This window comes from Antedon bifida, chromosome 5 (genome assembly GCF_963402885.1).
Source record: "Antedon bifida chromosome 5, ecAntBifi1.1, whole genome shotgun sequence".
Classification (NCBI taxonomy): domain Eukaryota; kingdom Metazoa; phylum Echinodermata; class Crinoidea; order Comatulida; family Antedonidae; genus Antedon; species Antedon bifida.
In genome coordinates this window covers 3,217,588-3,239,633 of record NC_136230.1, presented here as the reverse complement: position 1 = coordinate 3,239,633, position 22,046 = coordinate 3,217,588, and the positions used below count along the sequence as shown (strand labels likewise).

Here is a 22,046-nt window from a genome sequence, read left to right as displayed (position 1 = left end):
TTAACATTAAGGGGATAGGTTGAGGCCAAAAGGAAGCGTTCACGTTGGCATAATGACCTACAGGCCGGACAAGCAACTGACAAACAAACCAGAAAATGTAATAGAAATCACATACCTCCTAACAACGATGAACGGCTCTGATACGAGAAAAATATTGTTTGCCTCCCTCTATCCTGTAAAAATAACGTCTTATTTGGGCTGCTACATTTTAGAAATAGGTAGGAAATAAACGATTTTGGGCTATTCCATTACAGTCGGTATAAACAGTAAAATCTGTTTACATATTACATACAGTGTAGATTAGGTGAAATTACGGGAGCCGCCATTTATTCCAAATTTTAACATGGCGCGGAATCAAAATGAAATACAAAGATAGCAATTTCGGAAGGATATTATCTCAGCAACAACATATTAACGTGTAGAAGAAATTTGAATATGTGAAATATTGATGCGCGCTCTTTTAAATGTAATGAACTATTACGCAAAAATGAAAATACGACTTTTTTTATTTAACTGGCCATATGATGACGTCACATCATCAGATTGGCACAATTTTCACATGACTTCGTATCTACAATCCAATAGCTTCCAGAAAACGTTTTAATCGTGATTATCACATTTTATTCTTACGAGCTATAACAGATTTAAATTTAATGTAAAGATGAAATTAATGCCACACGTAATTTAAATTTTTAGGCATGATGACGTCCAAAAAATTAAAATATTTTTAACTCATGCAAAAGATAGTTGATTGACCTAGACAATATCAAAATCGGGGTGAAAATGGAAAACGGATAAGTGGAGATGCGCTCTATTTAATGTGATGAGCTATGACGAAAGATACAAAAATCTTAAATTTTATATTCGCGTGGCCATACGATGACGTCACAATGTCCGGTTAGCCATATTAATACATGATCTGATATCTACAACTCATCAACTTCCAGAAAATGTCATCCACAAAAAGTTGACCGTGCAGTTTAGAAATTACGACTGTTTAAAAAAAGGCATAATTTTGACGAATTTTTGAACTTTTTCATCAAAAACGCGTGCAAATTGTCCAATTCGAAGTGCTCGTATGACGTAACTTTAAGTCAAAATTGTTTAAAAGTTGGTAAAATGACTAGAAGAGGCTGGAAAAACATAAATCACGCGAAAAAATAATGTTTTTAATGCTACGTGCGCACCGCACACGTAAAAATTTGCGCACGCGTGGGAATTTTTGACGTGCTTAAAATGACATGAAACACGTAGAAAGTTGATTAGAAATTAATTTTGCGCATTTTGAAATTTTAAATGCGCGTGCGCGCGTAACTTTGTGTAAAACACGCAATTTTTTTTCAACAGAAAGTTAGCGCATGATATAAATTAAACTTTTGCAAAGTTTCACTTTAAAATGTTATTTGGTTTTTGACATATGTTAAATACGAGAAAATCGTTAAATCGCGCATACGTCACGTTGCGCAATTGTAAACATCATGAAAAGCTTCGCTTGACGACGTTACATAAATGTCAAAATGTTAACATAGTTAACAAAATGTTATGTTTGCAAGTTTTAGAGAAAAGCGTTACACAAAAATCATACAGAAAGAAAGAAGAGAAACTAGACATGAAACTCGTCACTTTGACGAGTTAGTTATCCGCACGACAAACGCCACATGCACGTCATACGTTGGAATATTGCACACAGAAAAAGATTATGGCATTATTACCTGAACTGAAGAATATGATGTGTTGTTAGTGCTGAATGCTGTATATTTTGTGTCATATAGTATACACAGTATAATCTGTATACATATTACATACAGTGTGGAATAGGTGAAATTACGGGACCCGCCATTTATTCCATTTTTTAACATGGCGACGGTATCAAAATGAAACACTAAAATAATAATTTCGGAAGGATATTATCTCAGCAACAACATATTAGCGTGTAGAAGAAATTTGGATACATAAAATATAGATGCGCGCTCTTTTAAATGTGATGAACTATGACGTAAAATATGAAAATACAACTTTTTTTATTTAACTGGCCATATGATGACGTCACCACATCCGATTGGCAAAATTTTCACATGATTTTGTATCTACAATCCAATAGCTTCAAGAAAACGTTTTAATCGTGATTATCACATTTTATTCTTACGAGCTATAACAGATTGAAATTTACTGTAAAGATGAAATTAATGCCACACGTAACTTAAATTTTTAGGCATGATGACGTCATAAAAATTAAAATATTTTTAACTCATGCTAAAGATAGTTCATTGACCTAGACAATATCAAAATCGGGGTGAAAATGGAAAACGGATAAGTGGAGATGCGCTCTATTAAATGTGAGGAGTTATGACGAAAGATACAAAAATCCTAAATTTCATATTCGCGTGGCCATACGATGACGTCACAATGTCCAGTTAGCCAAATTAATGCATGATCTGATATCTACAACTCATCAACTTCCAGAATGTTTAATAAAAATAATTTTTTACCGTTTAGTTTAAAAACTACGATTGTTTAAATAAAGGCTTAATTTTGACGAATTTTTGAAGTTTTTTATCAAAAAAGCGCGCAAATTATCATATTCTACGTGCTCGTATGACGTAATTTAAAGTCGAAATTGTTTAAAAGTTGGTAAAATTACTAGAAAAGGCTGGAAAAACATAAATCACTCGAAAAAATGACGTTTTTAACGCTACGTGTGCACCACGCGCGTAAAAATTTGCGCACGTGTGGGAATTTCTGACATGCTCAAAATGACATGAAACGCGTAGAAAGTTGATTAGAAATTGATTTTTCGCATTGTAAAATTTTAAACGTGTGTGCGCGCGTAACTTCGTGTAAAACATGCCATTTTTAGTGCATAAAAAGTTAGCGCACGATATAAATTAGACTTTTGCTAAGTTTCAATTTAAATTGTTATATGGTTTTCGATCTATGTTAAATACGCGAAATTCATAAAAACGCGTGTAAGTCATGTTGCGCAACTCTGACGTCATTCAATTATAGGAAAGCACAACTTCACGTGATTGCCCATATGTTGACAAAGTTATAAAATGTTAACTTTACACGTTTTAGAGATACGCTCTGCACAAAAATGACAGAAAGAAAGAAGAATAATACAGAAAAACTAGATTTGAACTCGTCACTTTGACGAGTTCGGGTTATCCGCGCAAACGCAACATGCACATACTTAACTATATGAACCTCGACAATTATTATGCCATCCTATGACATGAAATAAATATGTTTACAGTGCTGAATTGTACCTATTATGTAGCATACAGCATATTACAGTATTTACAGAATAAACTGTATATGTTATATACAGTGTAGCATAGACGAAATTACGAGACCCATCTTTTAAATCCAATTATTAACACGATGAAGTCATCAAATTGACATTTAAAGATAACAATTTTAGAAGATAATTATCTAAATAATTACATTAATACAAATTTGATGAATTTTGGCCACGTAAAAGTGAGATGCGCTCTCGTTTAAACGCAATGAACTTTTAAGAAAGAGATGGAAATACGACTTTTTTTATTCAACTGGCCATATAATGACGTCACAACGTCGGATTTGAAAAATGTTAACATGAATTCGTATCTGCAATTCAATAGCTTCCAGAAAACGTTTTATTCATGATTATCACTTTTTATTCTGACGAGCTATAACAGATTGAAATTTACTGTAAAGATGAAATAAGGTGACCCACGTTATTTACATTTTTAGACACGACGTCATAAAAATTAAAATATTTTTAACTCATGGGAAAGATAGTTGATTGACCTAGACAGTATTAAAATATCTGAGGAAATGGAATACGTATAAGCGAGATGCGCTCTATTTAATGTGATGAGCAAAAACGAAAGAGACAAAAATCCTATATTTTACATTCGTGTGGCCATACGATGACGTCATAACATCCGAGAGGTAAATATTCTGCATGAATTCATATCTACAATTTATCTTCTTACATAATAAGTTAAAAAAATTGGGGGTCACCATTGATTCTGAGGAGCAATAATAGATTCAAAATAGGCATAATTTTGACAATATTTTGTAACTTTTTCAACTAAAGCGCGCGCAAATGGTATAAATCAACGTGTTCGTATGACGTCATTTTAATTTGAAAGTATGTCAATATTTTTTTAAATCACTAGGAAAGGCTGTAAAATCATAATTCAAGAGAAAAACACATGATTTTCATGCTCCGTGCGTACCTTACGCGTAAAATTTTTCGCGCGCGTGGGAATTTTTGACATGTTCAAAATGTCATGATCAGTGTAGAAAGTTGATTAGAAATTATTTTTGCGCATTTTGAAATTTTAAATGCGCGTGCGCGCGTAACTTCTTGTGAAACATGCCATTTTTAATCCATAGAAAGTTTGCCCTTGATATGACTTAAATTTTTACCAAGTGTCAATACAAAATGACTTTTGGTTTATAATCTATGACCAATCATTGAAATTCATAAAATTGCGCGTAACTTACGCTGCGCTACTCTAATGTCATTAAAAATATGGAGGTGCACAACTTCAGGTAAATGTCCATATAATGACAAAGTTATACAAAAGATATATTCACAAGCAATAGGGGATATGCTGTAGACAAAAATCCGGGAAAGAAAGAAGAATAACAAAGAAGATGAAAAAGATATTTACAATCACAAGGGTTATCCTGCAACTAAGTTGCGGATAACCAAAAATAAGATGATGAAACAGGACAGTTACAAGGAGTTATCCGCCATAGTGCGGATAACTAACTAGACATGAAACTCGTCACTTTGACGAGTTAGTTATCCGCCCAACAAACGCCACGTGCATGTCATACGTTGGAATATTGCACACAGAAAAAGATTATGGCATTATGACCTGAACTGAAGAATATGATATGTTGTTAGTACTGAATGCTGTATATTTTGTGTCATATACTATTTACAGTATACATACAGTAGTATAATCTGTATACATATTACATACAGTGTAGAATAGGTGAAATTACGGGTCCCGCCATTTATTACAATTTTTAACATGGCGACGGTATCAAAATGAAACACTAAGATAGCAATTTCGGAAGGACAACAGCAGCAACAACATGTTAACGTGTAGAAGAAAGTTGGATACGTGAAATATAGATGCGCGCTCTTTTAAACGTGATGAACTATGACGCAAAATATGAAAATACGACTTTTTTTATTTAACTGGCCATATGATGACGTCACAACATCTGATTGGCAAAATGTTCACATGAATTCGTATCTACAATCCAATAGCTTCCAGAAAACGTTTTAATAATGATTATCACGTTCTATTCTGACGAGCTATGACAGATTAAAATTTACTGTAGAAATGAAAATAAGTGTCCCACGTTATTTTCATTTTTAGATATGATGACTTCATAAAAATTAAAATATTTTTATCTCATGCGAAACATAGCTGATTGACCTAGATAATATAAAAATCGGGGTAAAAATGGAAAACGGATAAGTGTAGATGCGCAAAATTAAATGTGATAAGCTATGACGAAAGATACAAAAATCATATATTTTATATTCGCGTGGCCATACGATGACGTCACAATGTCCGGTTAGCCATATTAATGGATGATCCGATATCTACAATTCATTAACTTCCAGAATATGTAATAAAAATAATTTTCACCGTTTAGTTTAGGAACTATGACTGTTTAAAAAAAGGCATAATTTTTATGAATTTTTCAACTTTTTTATCAAAAACGTGCGAAAATTGTCCAATTCTACGTGCTTGTATGACGTAATTTTAAGTCGAAATTGTTTAAAACTTGGTAACATTACTAGAAAAGGCTTGAAAAACATAAATCATTCGAAAAAATTATGTTTTTAACGCTACATGCGCACCGCGTGCGTAAAAAATTGCGCGCGCGTGGGAATTTTTGACATGCTCAAAATGACATGAAACGCGTAGAAAGTTGATTAGAAATTTTTTTTTCGCAATTTAAAATTTTAAACGCGCGTAACTTCTTGTAAAACATGAAATTTTTTTGGCATAAAAAGTTAGCGCATGACATAAATTAAACTTTTGCTAAGTTTCAATTTAAATTGTTATATGGTTTTCGATCTATGTTAAATACGCGAAATTCATAAAAACGCGCGTAAGTCATGTTGCGCAACTCTGACGTCATTCAAAAATAGAAAAGCACAACTTCACGTGAATGCCCATATGTTGACAAAGTTATGAAATGTTAACTTTACATGTTTTAGAGATACGCTCTGCACAAAAATGACAGAAAGAAAGATGAAGAAAAAAAGATGATGAAACAGGACAGTTACAAGGAGTTATCCGCTGAATGCGGATAACTAATAAAAAGATGATGTTGATGTTGATGATTTCGTACAATCACAAGAGGTTATCAGCAACTTCGTTGCGGATAACCAAAAAAAAAAATAATAATAATAAAGATTTTATACAATAACAATAGGTGATCATTTTATTCTAAATGATCACCTAAAAATACAAGGAAAAACATTAATAATGGCAATAAACAACATTAACACTTTTTCCAAATCAACAAGCTTCTTAACCAATGTCTGAAAAATTAGGAAATTCCCTCAAAATGACTTTGGGTATGGGCCGGCTAATTGGGGCCTACATGTTGTCTCAATGGTAATTTCATTTAATAGTTTGATCACAAACAATAAAATCTTAATTATGTAAATGTTTCATAATAGTAAATGCCTACAAAATAACAGGCAACACTTCACTCCCAATCATGAGACCATAAATCATCTCTACAAATTATTTATTTTATGTTCACTACTTACGATATTCTAGAGATTATGAAGTACTGTAGAAACAATAATGTTATTCATTCATTCAGGCTTATCGCCTGACTTTATTTACTTTAGGCCTCTGGCCCCTAGTAATTAACAAAATAATAATTACTGTACATTGAATTACTGTACTTGTATCTCTTCCAACAACTACAACACAAAAATATATGACATCCGTCATAAGACAAGTGAAAAAGTGAAATGAATTGATCTACACTACTACTAGTACTATAGACTAGCCTAAACCCAGGCAACATGCTATTAGCTTGTTCAACGAGTCGTTGTTTCTTCTCTTTAGGAACTTATACAACTAAAAACTAGGCCTAGGCCTAGCCCCTACCTAGGAGGCCTAGCTAGGCCATTTCATTTTGATGGCAAACACAAAAACAATGAAATATTACAAATCAACAATCAAAATTAAGCAAAATATATCTTACCTATTTCTAACTATTATATTTAACACAATTGTGTTTCAACTTTTTTAATATAGGCTATATGTTCGTTTTAACAATATAAAATTTCGACGCAATATCGGGAGCAATACTATAAATAATACAGTATTGCAAATCCAACATGGAGCTCTGGAGGTGTAACCACGTTGTTCTTCACTAATATGGCACGCAATCGTCGCCAAAAGTAACATAAATGCTGTAGGCCCAGACACAATTCACCACACTTTCACCATAAAAGTAGAGAGCGCATTAACATTTTTTCAATGGCATAATCGTATTTCTGTGCGCAATATTCTAACGTATGACGTGCGCGTGGCGTTTGCGCTGCGGATAACCTAACTCGTCCATAGTGACGAGTTCAAATCTAGTCTTGGATTGTTGTTGTCAACGCCATGGCCTATAGCGAGTTGAGTTACAGATCTTCTTTATATTATATGATAATTAAGTTTGCCGGCCGATAAATCAATGTATATTTTATATGTATTTTAATATTAACTTACATGCTCTATCGAATCTTATATTCTATTTTTAATATTTACATACTATCGAATCATTTAATAATTTACGTTTACATCATATTACATACTTTTTATATCTCATTTACGTACTTTATATTGGTACCGTAGTGAAGGAAAAATATAACGACGTTTCTCGACCCTCTCCTATCGAATCTATACATTAATAATTTACGTACGGTATTGTCGAATCTTTATATATCATTTACATACTATTGAATCGTTATACAGTATTGCATTAACAATTTACGTACGGTACTGCCGAATCTTTATATCTCGTTTATACCTACTATCGAATCTTTATACAGTATTGCAATACTAATTTACGTACGGTATTGCCGAATCTTTATATCTCATTTAATACATATCGAATCGTTATACAGTATTGCGTTAATAATTTACGTACGGTATTGTCAAATCTTTATATCTCATTTACATACTATCGAATCTTGGTTTTTATTATTAGTAATAGGGTGTGTTCCTGGTTCTACATTAAGTGTTATTCCATTGTAATACATTGTTCTTGTTGAGATCTTCAAAAATCAAATATAAAACTTCGAAAAAAACAAAAACATAAAATATTGAAGTAAACAGCTGAGAAAGAATAAAAACTAAGGAATGAACAAGATTAAGTTTGAGAAGGAATTGTATTATATATATCATTTTGTGTGTTCCATATCTTAGGTCTTTGCTTTCGATACACTCCAATTTAATAATATGTTGGCGTTTTTTCCATCTAACGTAAAATTAAACACATTCTTTTTTTTAAGTGTACAACTAGAAGAAAGCACACGTTTTGTGTTTGTGTTGCTAAAAATATCATTTAATGTAAAATATAGAGGGAGCAATTAACATTTTTAACTAAGAATAGAGAATCTATCTGTAAATTAAATCAGGTTTGTAAAGTAGGGCCTATAAAAACATATTGGCCATTTTTGTTTTTTAAGTTGTTATTACAATTATTTGTCTTACTAATTAAAGTATAATAAAACAAAATACAGTAAGTCATGCTGCATGCATGAGCTGAAAACATTTTGACTTTTGCCAAATATGAGGCAATTTTTTTTTTTACAATACAATTTTGCCACTACTTAGAACTGTACTTTAAACCTCAGAACTTGAAATCAATTTTATTACATTTTTTTTGTAATTTATTGAACTTAATCTCTTGGGCTTAATCCACTTTAAAAACATTCACTCGCTGCACAGATTGTGAGCGATAGTGAAGTCTTATTTACCATTCTTTTTGAAACACTAACTATAACAATCAAAATTTAATTTCAAGTTAGGTGTAAACTTTAGAGAAGCATCCAACATCAATAATCATCATTTATCAATGCACCGTCAACGAAATGGAATGTTCACAATAAGTTGTTTGGGGTGTAGAAAATTATGGTTATTGGTTACAAATTTGTCATGAACAATCATTACATGATTACATTCGATTATCATTTTTGTTAAATGCAGTGTTGACAATACACAAATTAATATCACCACACCCTTCTTTTACATCACCCATTAAAACAAAACTGACTGCAGTGTAATGTTTATCACTCTTTGATATACACTTAATTAACATCGTTCATGTTGTACACGCTTTTTCCTACATAGAGGGTGTCAACAACATTACATGGATGGGAGAATTTAATAATAACAAAATATATTAGCAACAAATAAAAATATAAGATTGCAGAGTTTCACACGACTTAAAAAATATTAATCAAACTGCTATACCGTAAACCTTCTAATAGTAAAAATAAAGTTAGAGTTCAACCAAATTTGTTTATTCGTACTGTTTTAATATTTTGCTATGAGTTGCTGACTGGAAAAGTTGGGGGTGGGTAATACTATTTTCAGGTGCCTAATTTAAGATTAGTAATAGTAACCCACTACTCTAATAGTAATCCCCTTCTAATAGTAACCCACCCTAAAAAACAATCAAAGAATAATAAACCAGGGTTAGAATTAGATTTACGATAATACAAACTATTCTCTAATAATAAATAAAATAAACTATTCTATTCATAATAATAACGTTTAAAACACATGATATATAAACATAAATAACCTCTGTGTGGATGTGAAATACTTGCTATAGTACAAATAATTGTGTCATAATAATAAGTGTCAAATAGAGAAAAAATGTAATTTACATATTTCTTACAAATAATATTATATATTAATAATATTATAATAATTATAATTATTGATTATTTGTTAGGCCTATTCTTTCTTTTGCAATAGTGGTCGTTGATTATACCACACAGAAAAGGTAGTTGCTTGATTGTCTCATATTACATGGTACAATACTCCTCGCTTGGTCATCTCACAACGCAATAGTACTTATTGATTATACCACACAGTAAAGGTAGTTGCTTGATTGTCTCACATTACATGGTACAATACTCGTTTGATCACCTCACTAGGCAATGGTAGTTGTTGATTATACCACACAGTAAAGGTAGTTGCTTGATTGTCTCACATTACATGGTACAATACTCGTTTGACCATCTCACAAGGCAATAGTAGTTGTTGATTATACCACACAGTAAAGGTAGTTGCTTGATTGTCTCATATTACATGGTACAATACTCGTTTGACCATTTCACAAGGCAATAGTAGTTGTTGATTATACCACACAGTAAAGGTAGTTGCTTGATTGTCTCACATTACATGGTATAATACTCGCTTGACCATCTCACAAGGCAATAGTAGTTGTTGATTATACCACACAGTAAAGGTAGTTGCTTGATTGTCTCACATTACATGGTACAATACTCATTTGACCATCTCACAAGGCAATAGTAGTTGTTGATTATACCACACAGTAAAGGTAGTTGCTTGATTGTCTCACATTACATGGTACAATACTCGTTTGACCATCTCACAAGGCAATAGTAGTTGTTGATTATACCACACAGTAAAGGTAGTTGCTTGATTGTCTTGCATTACATGGTACAATACTCGTTTGACCATCTCACAAGGCAATAGTAGTTGTTGATTATACCACACAGTAAAGGTAGTTGCTTGATTGTCTCACATTACATGGTACAATACTCATTTGACCATCTCACAAGGCAATAGTGGTTGTTGATTATACCACACAGTAAAGGTAGTTGCTTGATTGTCTTGCATTACATGGTACAATACTCGTTTGACCATCCCACAAGGCAATAGTAGTTGTTGATTATACCACACAGTAAAGGTAGTTGCTTGATTGTCTCACATTACATGGTACAATACTCTCTTGATCATCTCACAACGCAATAGTAGTTGTTGATTATACCACACAGTAAAGGTAGTTGCTGGATTATCTCACATTACATGGTACAGTACTCTCTTGATCATCTCACAACGCAATAGTAGTTGTTGATTATACCACACAGTAAAGGTAGTTGCTGGATTATCTCACATTACATGGTACAGTACTCTCTTGATCATCTCACAACGCAATAGTAGTTGTTGATTATACCACACAGTAAAGGTAGTTGCTGGATTATCTCACAATACATGGTACAGTACTCTCTTGATCATCTCACAACGCAATAGTAGTCGTTGATTAGATTTCTGAAACAGGAAATAGCGCTGCTTTCATTTTTCAACACAGTAATCGTAATTTCAAACAGTCATAGGACTTTGCTTGATCGCCTCAAACAGCAATGGTAGAGCTTGAATGGATTGAATGTCACATAGCATCATACTTGGTTATGGAGGTGGATCTTCTCATTATAAATCTAAATACAAAAATAACAATATAAATTATAATATAATTAAATTATAAATTATTTTAAACAACATAGACAAATATTTATATGAAAATAGTGTACCTGAAGTTTATTACCATTGAGTTTCTGTAAATTCAACATAGTTGTGAAATTGTTAATACTGTATTGAAAATCTGAAACATACTTATTTTATGCAAATTACCTTGGTCTGTTTTACTGGTACAGTATTTGTAAATTACTGTATTGCGCTTACGGTAAAAATTAGGTCCCACACACACAAATCAAAACAGCAACCTACAGTAGCTGTCTCTCGGAAGTTAACGAGAATCCAGGATGTTTCGGCCCATTTTTAGGCGGGAACAAATGAAATAAATACTATACATTTGTATGGTATTTCTGATGTTCTAAAATGTATTTAAATGTATATTTTCTATTTTGATTTTCATGTTTTTTTCTCCATTGTTCTTTTCATTGTAATTGAGTTTACTTAATGCAAAAAAAATCGATATTCCAATTCTTCCCCAGCTGAAATGTTCCTGGTCCGAAACGTTTTACTACGGTACCGCAAAATGAAGAATGAGACACAAAGGGTAATATACTGTATTGTAATGTAACTGATGTAAATTAGAAGAGAAAAAAACAGGATAGTATTGTACGAAAAATAATATAAATATATAAATAAACAGAAAAATAAGAAATATAAACCAACCATCATAGAAAATCCTCCTAGCCTTTTCCATTCCATTTTTGTCTAAAATGTTCATAAATTTGACCATCTTTGTGAAATCCTTATCAATGATCCCTCTATGTTCAAAGTCACTAATCAAACTCCAGCTGTCTTGATATTTCTTTACCAATGTAGGCTTTTCGTTAAATAACCTAGCAAGTGTTGATACATCATCCTTTCTAATTTTCAATCCCAGTTGATAAATCTTCTGTCTGAAAGATGTCAACATTGATACCACATGATCCTTGATATCTTCTGGAGGTTGATTCTTTACTGTTGACTGGAAGCCAAATTGCTCAGTTATCTTAATTGTGTCATATAGAATAGTAAGATCTGATGGACTCAAATTTCCCGATGCTCTTAAAAACTGCAGTAGATCCCAAACACTTTTAGCTCTCTCCACCTCTACATTAGATTTTTTCATATGGTCTTTGTATAAAACTTTCAACATTCCAAGATACCCAAGTCCATCAAACCACTCTGATGTATCATTCAACAGTTGTTGGAAATCATCCTCTGGGATTTCTGGAATGCAAACATTATTTTTAATAATCAATATAACAAAAAGTTTGAAATAATGGTTCTCTTTAAAAATGGTGAGCGGGAGTTCTTCATATTATCCAAATATTATACACTGTATAAGTCAATTTAACATACCTTGATTTGAACGTGATGCCCCAACACCATCATCTATAACAAATAATAATTCAGACATTTTTATTCATATAATACTGATGAATTACAATTTAAAAATATGGTAAAATAATTAAGATGAATACAAGTAATCTAATAACTTTGCAATAATGATTCTGCTAGTACTCTACTGGTAAGGGGAATGAAGATATCACAGCTAATAGCAGCATGTTGTAACAATGAATAGATTATCAATGATTCTGCTAGTACTACTACTGGTAAGAGGAATGAAGATATCAAAGCTAAAAACAGCATGTTGTAACAATGTATAGATTATCAATAATGATTCTGATAGTACTACTTAGAAGTATTTAGGTTTCAAGGTTTATATTTTTATATTATTTTTCATGGTTTTTCACAAGCGCCTTGAGCATTTTTGTGGATATGTGCGCTATATAAATCTTATTATTATTATTATTATTACTACTACTGGTAAGAGGAATGAAGATATATTTAATAATTTTTATGTTTTTGTTTAATTACATTACATATTAATCATATTGTTCATTCAGTTTATTGTTTTTTGGTTAAATAATAAATGAAAATAAACTTGTACTGTTATTACTCTTACCTCCAAATAGCAGCTTGTAACGCTTAACATCCATCGTAACAGACTTGCCAGTTTTGGTGCATGTCAACTTCTCGTCCTGGAAATCACCAAGATTTTGAATGTGCTTCTTTTCTGATGTATCACTACATACACCACAAAGTATGCATCTCTCAAATTTAATTCCTCTTCTACCACCATCTTTAGTAGGTTCAAATGACTTCTGAATTGTTAACAAAACCTAAAGATACAAATTGAATGGCAAACTGCAATTAACACTATATGACAATAAAAACACACAATGTAGCAAACGTTGTGTTCACTAAACATTTACAATACAATAAAACCAATAATATAATAACTAAAAAATAGAAGGGGGAGAGGGTTGTTCCCAGAAGAAAAGGGTACTTCTGAGACCGAGTATTTGAACCATAGGCCCCTACTCCCCCTTAATAGTCGGAGATGTGGCGAAGGAAATTTTGTTTAAGGACACCCCTAGATGATATATGCAATGTTTGGCTTGTGCCAAATATTTTTATTTACATATTCTCCCCTCTCCTTAAAAGGCATCTTGAGAAGCAATGTCGAAAATACTGCACAACAAGTTTTAAATGCATCCTCTGTAGTATGTGAAACGATCTATTTTACTAGAGTTTACTAGAGATATCACCTTATGCTGCTTCTGATCATTTCTATTTGAATTTATTTATTTATTTCAACAATATTTTACGAGGATGGTCTAAGGACAACAAAAAATGTATCCGAAAGGATTGTCCAGCATTGACTCGCACATCGTGGGAAATTTCTACTATTTTGCCATTGTGTATACTAACAAACACACAAATATGTCACAAGATTAAAATATTGAACCTCTAAAAAAAGGGCACCTTGAAAATTTAGATCCGCCCTTGGATATATGAAATGATAACAAACCTCTTTACATGCTTCAGAAGAGGGTTCATCATTACTTGTTTCATTACAAGCAGGAGTTCTTTTAATAGTAACCTGGAAAAAGAAGAAAAGTGATGCTTTGATATTTGAATTTATGCTTAGATTAAATTATGACTTATTCACAACAAATTATATGATACAGTACCTTTAACAAGAACTTTCTTTCATCCTCCATAGTCGCAAATTTGACAAGAGATAAGGTCACATGATGATCTTGGTTGAAGTAAAGTTCAGCATGATTATATGACAGTATTGGGTCAACACCGTTCTTTTGAAATTTGTTGAGGAAATCAATAATCATATATGGAAACAATACATCTGGCAGATATCCCTTAAAGTCGTAATAGATACTGATAGATTGTGAATCATCAGACACTGGTTTCACCTCACTTGATGTCTTAAAAGCAAGGCGTAGTGGCACAAAGAATGATCGCATTCCAACAGATTCCTGAAATTGTTGATTTGTAAAATAACATTTAGATTTCTTTTAATAAGTAAAGATCATTTCCTGTACATGATAAAAACATCTTTCAGCAGAATTTGTTTGTAAAATTTCACCAATTATGTATCATACCAACACAATTTTTGTTTACACAATCTTGCATGCAAAACATGTTAGAAAAGATAACTGAACAAAACCTACAGTAGATGTACTTACCACATCTTGGCTGCTGGTTGTCTTCCTCTCACAAATAAAACCTAATTGAATCATCAGTGCTACAAGAAACTCAAAATTCTTTCCGTCATCAACTTTACGCTTTTTCCATAATTTTCGCAACAACTTTTCTTCCAGTATGCCCTTGTCAAGTTTATCAAACGCATCGATATACATGGCCGGCTAAAAAACACCACAATTAGTCATACTTAGTATTTTGTGTTTATTAAGTTATCAAGCAATTTAGAATCTGAAGGGATGCACATGTATAAAGACTTGTAGATGCAATAACATGGTTTACATCTAATATACAATATACCCCTCAATGTTAAACTAGGGAAACGGTCAGATATTGCTTTTGATACTACAGCACCTATAGGAATGTACCTCTATTATTTCTTCACAGAACACTGCATTAACATTTTCATGAGAATACTTACTGGAAATTCTGGTGGAACGACCGTCACAAATGTAGTAACAATTTCAACCAGCTGCATCGGATCCAGCACCGCTTTATCTTTCAATAATTTGTTGTCAGGCCTGTAAACAATTTCACCAAGATCGTACAAAAAGTTAAGAAGAAAGGATTGTTGTTTTTCATCTGCAATACCATTCTTACTTGCCAGCATTTTGAGCTAAAGAAAAAATTGTTTACTATTCAGATACAAATAAAATATCAAAAATATGAAACCAAAGGTATACATTTACAACATTAGTTTTGTCCTTTACAGCCTGAAATGTTTTGAAATTTACTTGATAACATGTACTGCATACTTTTGGATCTGAAGGAAAACATCACTCTCAGGATGGGGGAAACGTAACTGCAATTTTTCTCACAGAATGCATTGTCAGTTTTGCAATGCAAATATTCCATAAAAAATACTAGGCCGATGTAATTGCTCTCATGATTTTTTCAGATAGGAAACCATAACAGCATAGATAGGATTATATATTTTGTATTATATTACATTAACATTATTTTACCATTCAGCTTTAGAGCAGTGAAGATGAAAATATGACAAAAATATCATCAATATTATTATATAGTCCTGTAGTTATATATAATAGTGGGTAGAGTCTTTTGTTTATACTTTTTTAAATACTACTATTTCCAACATATTTCTATTCTGAAAACAAAACATTGAGGAATGATACCAATTAAATTTACCTCTTCAACTGGACACAAAGAAAAATGTTTTTTTCTCCTTAGATCATGTAGATCACATCGAAAACGCATCCACTTTAAAGGAACTTCTTTCTCTAAAGCAGTCATAAGTTCATCAATAACTTTTTTAAGATCACTAAAGCTCTTATCTGTCGTTTCTTGGCTGTTTTCAACGGCAAAATATTTGTTGTACACATGTGTTATAAACTCTTTCTGTTTAAGTGCATCTCGAATCTTTTTAAAGGCCTTCTTTGTCTGGTTGTAAACAATTTAAATAAATGAAAACATGGGATAATAAAAACTGTCATTTCTTTTAAATAATATTTAAATACTTTAAGTCCTATTACAGTACTGTATAGAATACATTCATATAAGAACTTTTGATATGAATTTATTCGATACAGTACTCTAGTAGCTAGTTTTTTTACACTAGCTTTTAGAACAGAAATGTATACTTAATTGATTGCTAATTTTAATAATGCAAGTATTAACCTCATCATTTTGTTCCTTTTCAGTCTCACCAAGCTTACCCTTATGTGTACCCACAATAAGGATGGTTGGTTTGTGAACTTCATTCTTTTCATCTTCTTTCACAATACGACTATGAGAATAAACTGACAGGATGTAAGATAATATGAACTGGAGATTGGTCCAATGATGTTCACACTTTTTCTGTTAAAAAAAAAAGATTAGTTTAAAATTACATTTTATCTTTGTTCATTCATTCATTCATTCATTTATTCGGTCAAAATCAACATACAATACATGATTACATAACAATGTTACAATACAAAAAGTTAAAACTTCAATTGAAATTAAATGAAAAAGTAAATGATTTCTAACCACAATTATAATAAAAATGGTTAGGTTTCAAATATGTAAATTTATGCAGCTCATTTGGAAGGTATGAAATAAAACTCTTTGTAATGCATAATAAAATGCATAACATATATAGCAAAATACTTACTCCATTAGCATCAATATAAATAGCAGGTTCATCAAGGTCTACACTTAGATCGAACACTACAATATAAAGTGCTTGTAATGTCATGAACATCTGCAAAAACATAATTTGTTTGTTATTCACATATTTGATTAATAGGCCTAATAAATAAAGTAAAAAGTAGTATTCTATTCTGTAGGTTGTCTTTTGATAAACTGCGTTTATACATTTACTATTGACACTCTTTTTATCAAAGCATTTTGCTAGTAAAAATCCATATAACACGACTGTGGCTAAAATCAGTTATGATTGAAAACAGGACTAACTAACTGAAAATACATTTTTTGTTAAAGCAGGCAGAGAAAATTTGTAATAACATATTATATAAGCAGACCATGGAAAGATGTTTGCGATTACTGAATGGACAAGGTAAACATTGGTCATACCATTATGTTAGTATATACAAAGACACAACTAGCTGTGTACAAAGTATTTAACAATGTCAATATAATATTAACTTCAAATACATATATTATAACTTACGCGATGTATACCATGGTAAATTAATTGACCCCCATGGTCCCAAATGTTAAATGTTTCTTCCAAGGTCTCCTCCTTATTTTCCTCAAGTTTCTTGATTACATCTTTATCTAACTGCTGATCTGTATCAATTGGAATAGCTTCAGTAGCTGTATCAGTACCTGTAGTGAAAACAAGGATTTTTGTCACTCTCAACACACGCAAACAGGCATCATTATTTTAATCATTGTAAAAGTCATTAACATATTGCTATAGTTGTTCTGATTATCATCACTGTTGTAATTGTCATTATCCTCATTGCAGTCTTCATGATTATTGTTACACTGAGTCGTCATCATTGTTGTTATTAGGGACTTTTAGATTTTCACGTTGACTATGTCGACTGCTACCCTATTACGTCATTTTTATGATATGCGCATGCGCTAGGTGACTGGCAAATTTGAGCATTTGTTCAGTGCCATTCTCATGTTCGTTCTCTGACGTGAGCACCAGTGGACGTCATAACACTGCAAAAGTTTACCAAAATCATGGCCGAATGTAGTAAAGTGAATTTCAGTCAAATTATATTTCCAAACTGTGAATTATTGATCTGTATTGGTTATTTTAAATAAAGCTTTTATTATTACAGGTTATGACCTGGGTCTATCACAGCCTTCGTTAAAAAATTTAAGGATCTAGGCTAGACCTAAGCTAAGCACTTAGCCTGACCTAAGCTTGTGTAATTCCACCGGCCCAGCGCGCTGGAATAGCACCACGGGCAAGTGCTACTATAGAGATTACAAGGTCAGATCCCAAGGTCATTACATCATACGTTCACTGGTACATCAACGTAAATGTCCACTTACTCTAAATGTGTGCATGTTCACTCAATCTAAAAGTCCCTAATATCATTGTAGTTTTAGTTGTCAATGAGATAGAAAAGTATGACTGTCACCGTAATTGTTACACTAGATAGGTTGCCTTACCTTCAAACTCTGATCACATAATTGTTATTAATTTATAGTTCTTAGGTTATTTTAAATTGGAAAATATAATTAATTCTAACTATGAACTTAATATGACATTGCAAACTCATAATTTCGAGACTTATTTATTAGTGTTTTGACAAAAAGATTAGAATTTAAGGGAAAGTTACATACCATCACTTTTATAATCATTTTTGTAAACAACAATACAGTCATCATCATCATCTGTACGTGGTTTCACGTCGATCTGACACATAAAATAAAAAACAATAAATGACTGGTTTGCAATACTATAAATGTCCTGTAGGCACTAATATTGTATTCATTTTATGTTTTTATTACACTATTACTGACATACGCTTACAGTTTTCATTGCTCTCAGTTTGTCAGTGACCATTTTTGTATACTGTTTTGAAGGATTACCTGTAGAAAAGAAAGACAGTGTATACATATTATTTCAGGACATACATTGATACGTAACTATACTTTGAACAACTTATTGATTAACTAATTGTAAAATTACAATTACATTGTAAATCATCAAACATTGTAACATAGCTTGGGTGTTAAGAGATCATAGAGTAAAAATTGTAAAGCATAATGTATGCCCTATGTGAAAATATGATGACACCATACTACGGTTGTATGCATTTATTGAATTCCATTACATGTCTCCATTTCATTGTACTGTAGGCTTGTTTGTGTCTATGATAATGAGATAGATAAATAATGTTACATAGCCTATGATGATGGGAAGAGTTATATGCTAATTTTTATTTATGTTTACCACTATCAGCTTTAGCATCTTTCCATGTTGTGCTTACAGTCCTAATCACGGCAATGCCATCTGTAACTTTATGTTCTTCCTCAAATCTGAGATAAATATAATAATTTGAAACCAACAACAACATTCATTTTTAGTGCTGTAAAATTCAATTTTTCCTTTTAATTATAGATACCGGTAACAGTTAGAAACCATTTCAATAGTCTTAATATTCATGATACAATTAATTAAACTTAATTATACATTTAAATCTGTTATTTAGTCAACAATTTAAATCTTCTTTAAAATAAAAACTTAAAATTGAATTCTATTATTTGATGTCATTATAATTAGGTAGTATGTGCATGAATTTTGTAATGTCCATTTTACTGTCCAACTAGTACTTACATCTTTCCTAGACAAGCATTGATGAGGCATGTTTTACCCACTCCTTCCTGTCCAATCACCTTAAGCATTCCAAGATTAACTTTGACGGATCCTCCTTTCAAAGCTTCATTGTATGCATCCTGAAATACTAATTCACGAGCAGCAATATCAGATGGAATATCTGAAAATTTAATAAGATTTTAAAACGTTTTAATTAAATTAAGTTCAACAATCAAGCAAAAATCAACAATCAAGCATACCAAATAAATCTACAAAAGATCCATTCCATTATTAAAGCCATTATGGCTTTATTGTAATCTCGATACACAATCAAATGTTTTATTTATAAGTATAAATGTATATATAGTATATGTTGTGTGAAAAAAAAACTGAAACTAAACTAAATATTACAGTATTTTGGATGGAAAAAATCAACTGTTTGTTTCATTTATGATAAATAAAATCTTGTTATCAGTTGTACCATAGAGATGTTCACTATAATATCTCTATGGTTGCACACTTTGCCTTTTTACAGTACCACTCGGAAATAATTATTGTTTTAAACATTAGCATCTAATTCTCTTTTTACTGAAATCCCATTTTAATTTTAAATACAATCATACAAATACAGCAGCTCTTTTGATTCTTAAACTCACCACTCTCTGGCTTAAGAAGTGTTGTTTTCTGTTCTTCACTTATCTGTTTCTCAAATTTGTTATCCGCACTTGGCGGATAACCCCTTGTTATTGTCAGGATCTTTTTTTTTTTTTTTTTTTTTAGGCTATCGCTCTCGCTCTCTGTAGAGCGATAGCCTATTGTTATTGTCAAAGATTTCATTTTTTCTGCTCATTTTTTGTGCGCAGCAGATCTCTAAATCGGCAATAGCTGTTATGTTGTAACTTGGCCAGCAGATGCACGTATATATGTAGTTGTGCAACAAACTTTGGTTTAATGAAAATATGGTCGCGTAGCGTAACTACGCGCGATTTTCTGAAATTCTTAGATTGACTATAACTTGAAAACCAATAGCTATTTTTAAATACCACTTGACACACGTATGCTTCATGTCAAGGGTCATCTTCCTGTATCATCAGCAAAATTTTGAACATTGGTCAAATCGCGCGTACGCGCGCTTTGAAAGTTAAAAATGCTCAAAATCAATTTCTAATCAACTTTCTACACGTTTCAGGACATTTTAAGCATTTCACATTTTTCAAAAAAATTTGCGTTGCGCGCGCGCTTTTGCGCACTTCGCTCGTACGCAGCCTAGAAAGCCCGTTTTTGCGCTTGATTATTGTTTTTCATAGTTTTATGATATATTTCTTTCATATTTGATGAATTATGAATGCAAAATAATGACACACGTGCACGTCAAACTTTAAAAATTGTGCGCGCAACGCAAATTTTTTTGAAAAATGTGAAATGCTTAAAATGTCCTGAAACGTGTAGAAAGTTGATTAGAAATTGATTTTGAGCATTTTTAACTTTCAAAGCGCGCGTACGCGCGATTTGACCAATGTTCAAAATTTTGCTGATGATACAGGAAGATGACCCTTGACATGAAGCATACGTGTGTCAAGTGGTATTTAAAAATAGCTATTGGTTTTCAAGTTATAGTCAATCTAAGAATTTCAGAAAATCGCGCGTAGTTACGCTACGCGACCATATTTTCATTAAACCAAAGTTTGTTGCACAACTACATATATACGTGCATCTGCTGGCCAAGTTACAACATAACAGCTATTGCCGATTTAGAGATCTGCTGCGCACAAAAAATGAGCAGAAAAAATGAAATCTTTGACAAATATTGAGGACGTCAATCGAAAAACCAAAATGTTCTCTTCAATTTTGAATGGTGCTTTTAACAAGATCTTTCCTGTGCTGATTAGGAACAAGCGCACTGCTGACAAGCCCTGGATGTCCGACAAGATTCGAAGATTAATTGACTCTAGACAAACTTTGTTTCGTAGGTTTGGTAGAACGGATGAGTGGCGTTCAATTCGCAACTTAGTCCAAGATTGTATTAGAAAGGCAAAAAACAAATATTATTGTAATTCCTTATTAAGTCTTAAACGTAACAACCCTGCCATGTGGCATAAAGGTATTAAACAACTATGTAATCTTAAGACTAAAAATTCTAATTTCACCTTGCCTGGGCTGTCCAAAGTTGAAACTGCCTCTGAGATTAATGCCCATTTCTCTAG

General features: G+C 32.0%; 3 protein-coding genes and 1 long non-coding RNA gene across 4 annotated transcripts in view; all 4 read right to left on the bottom strand.

Moving 5' to 3' along the window:
- Positions 1 to 7,357, bottom strand: part of LOC144842555 (uncharacterized) — a 33,600-nt gene extending 26,243 nt beyond the window's left edge. The window contains exon 1 of the mRNA XM_078699010.1: positions 7,252 to 7,357. The gene's annotated coding sequence lies outside the window, so the exon portion shown is untranslated. The remainder of the gene's footprint in view (positions 1 to 7,251) is intronic.
- A 2,874-nt stretch (positions 7,358 to 10,231) lies between these two features.
- On the bottom strand, positions 10,232 to 12,397 carry LOC144842979 (uncharacterized). Its single transcript, XR_013612212.1, has 2 exons — positions 12,216 to 12,397; positions 10,232 to 11,515 (listed from the first exon to the last, which is right to left on the bottom strand). It is a non-coding gene; the product is annotated as an uncharacterized LOC144842979 (long non-coding RNA).
- Positions 12,398 to 12,412: 15 nt separating this feature from the next.
- LOC144842553 (uncharacterized) lies at positions 12,413 to 18,170 on the bottom strand. Its single transcript, XM_078699008.1, has 12 exons — positions 17,731 to 18,170; positions 17,212 to 17,301; positions 16,737 to 16,916; positions 16,248 to 16,499; positions 15,520 to 15,714; positions 15,083 to 15,262; positions 14,570 to 14,872; positions 14,407 to 14,478; positions 13,498 to 13,714; positions 12,891 to 12,923; positions 12,508 to 12,758; positions 12,413 to 12,445 (listed from the first exon to the last, which is right to left on the bottom strand). The coding sequence occupies exons 2-12, from the start codon at positions 17,299 to 17,301 to the stop codon at positions 12,413 to 12,415; spliced, it is 1,806 nt and encodes a 601-aa protein (XP_078555134.1). The 5' UTR covers positions 17,731 to 18,170.
- Positions 17,707 to 20,679, bottom strand: LOC144842543 (uncharacterized). Its single transcript, XM_078698992.1, has 6 exons — positions 20,499 to 20,679; positions 19,864 to 20,023; positions 19,480 to 19,565; positions 19,057 to 19,115; positions 18,867 to 18,939; positions 17,707 to 17,888 (listed from the first exon to the last, which is right to left on the bottom strand). The coding sequence occupies exons 1-6, from the start codon at positions 20,677 to 20,679 to the stop codon at positions 17,707 to 17,709; spliced, it is 741 nt and encodes a 246-aa protein (XP_078555118.1).
- Positions 20,680 to 22,046: the final 1,367 nt, after the last annotated feature.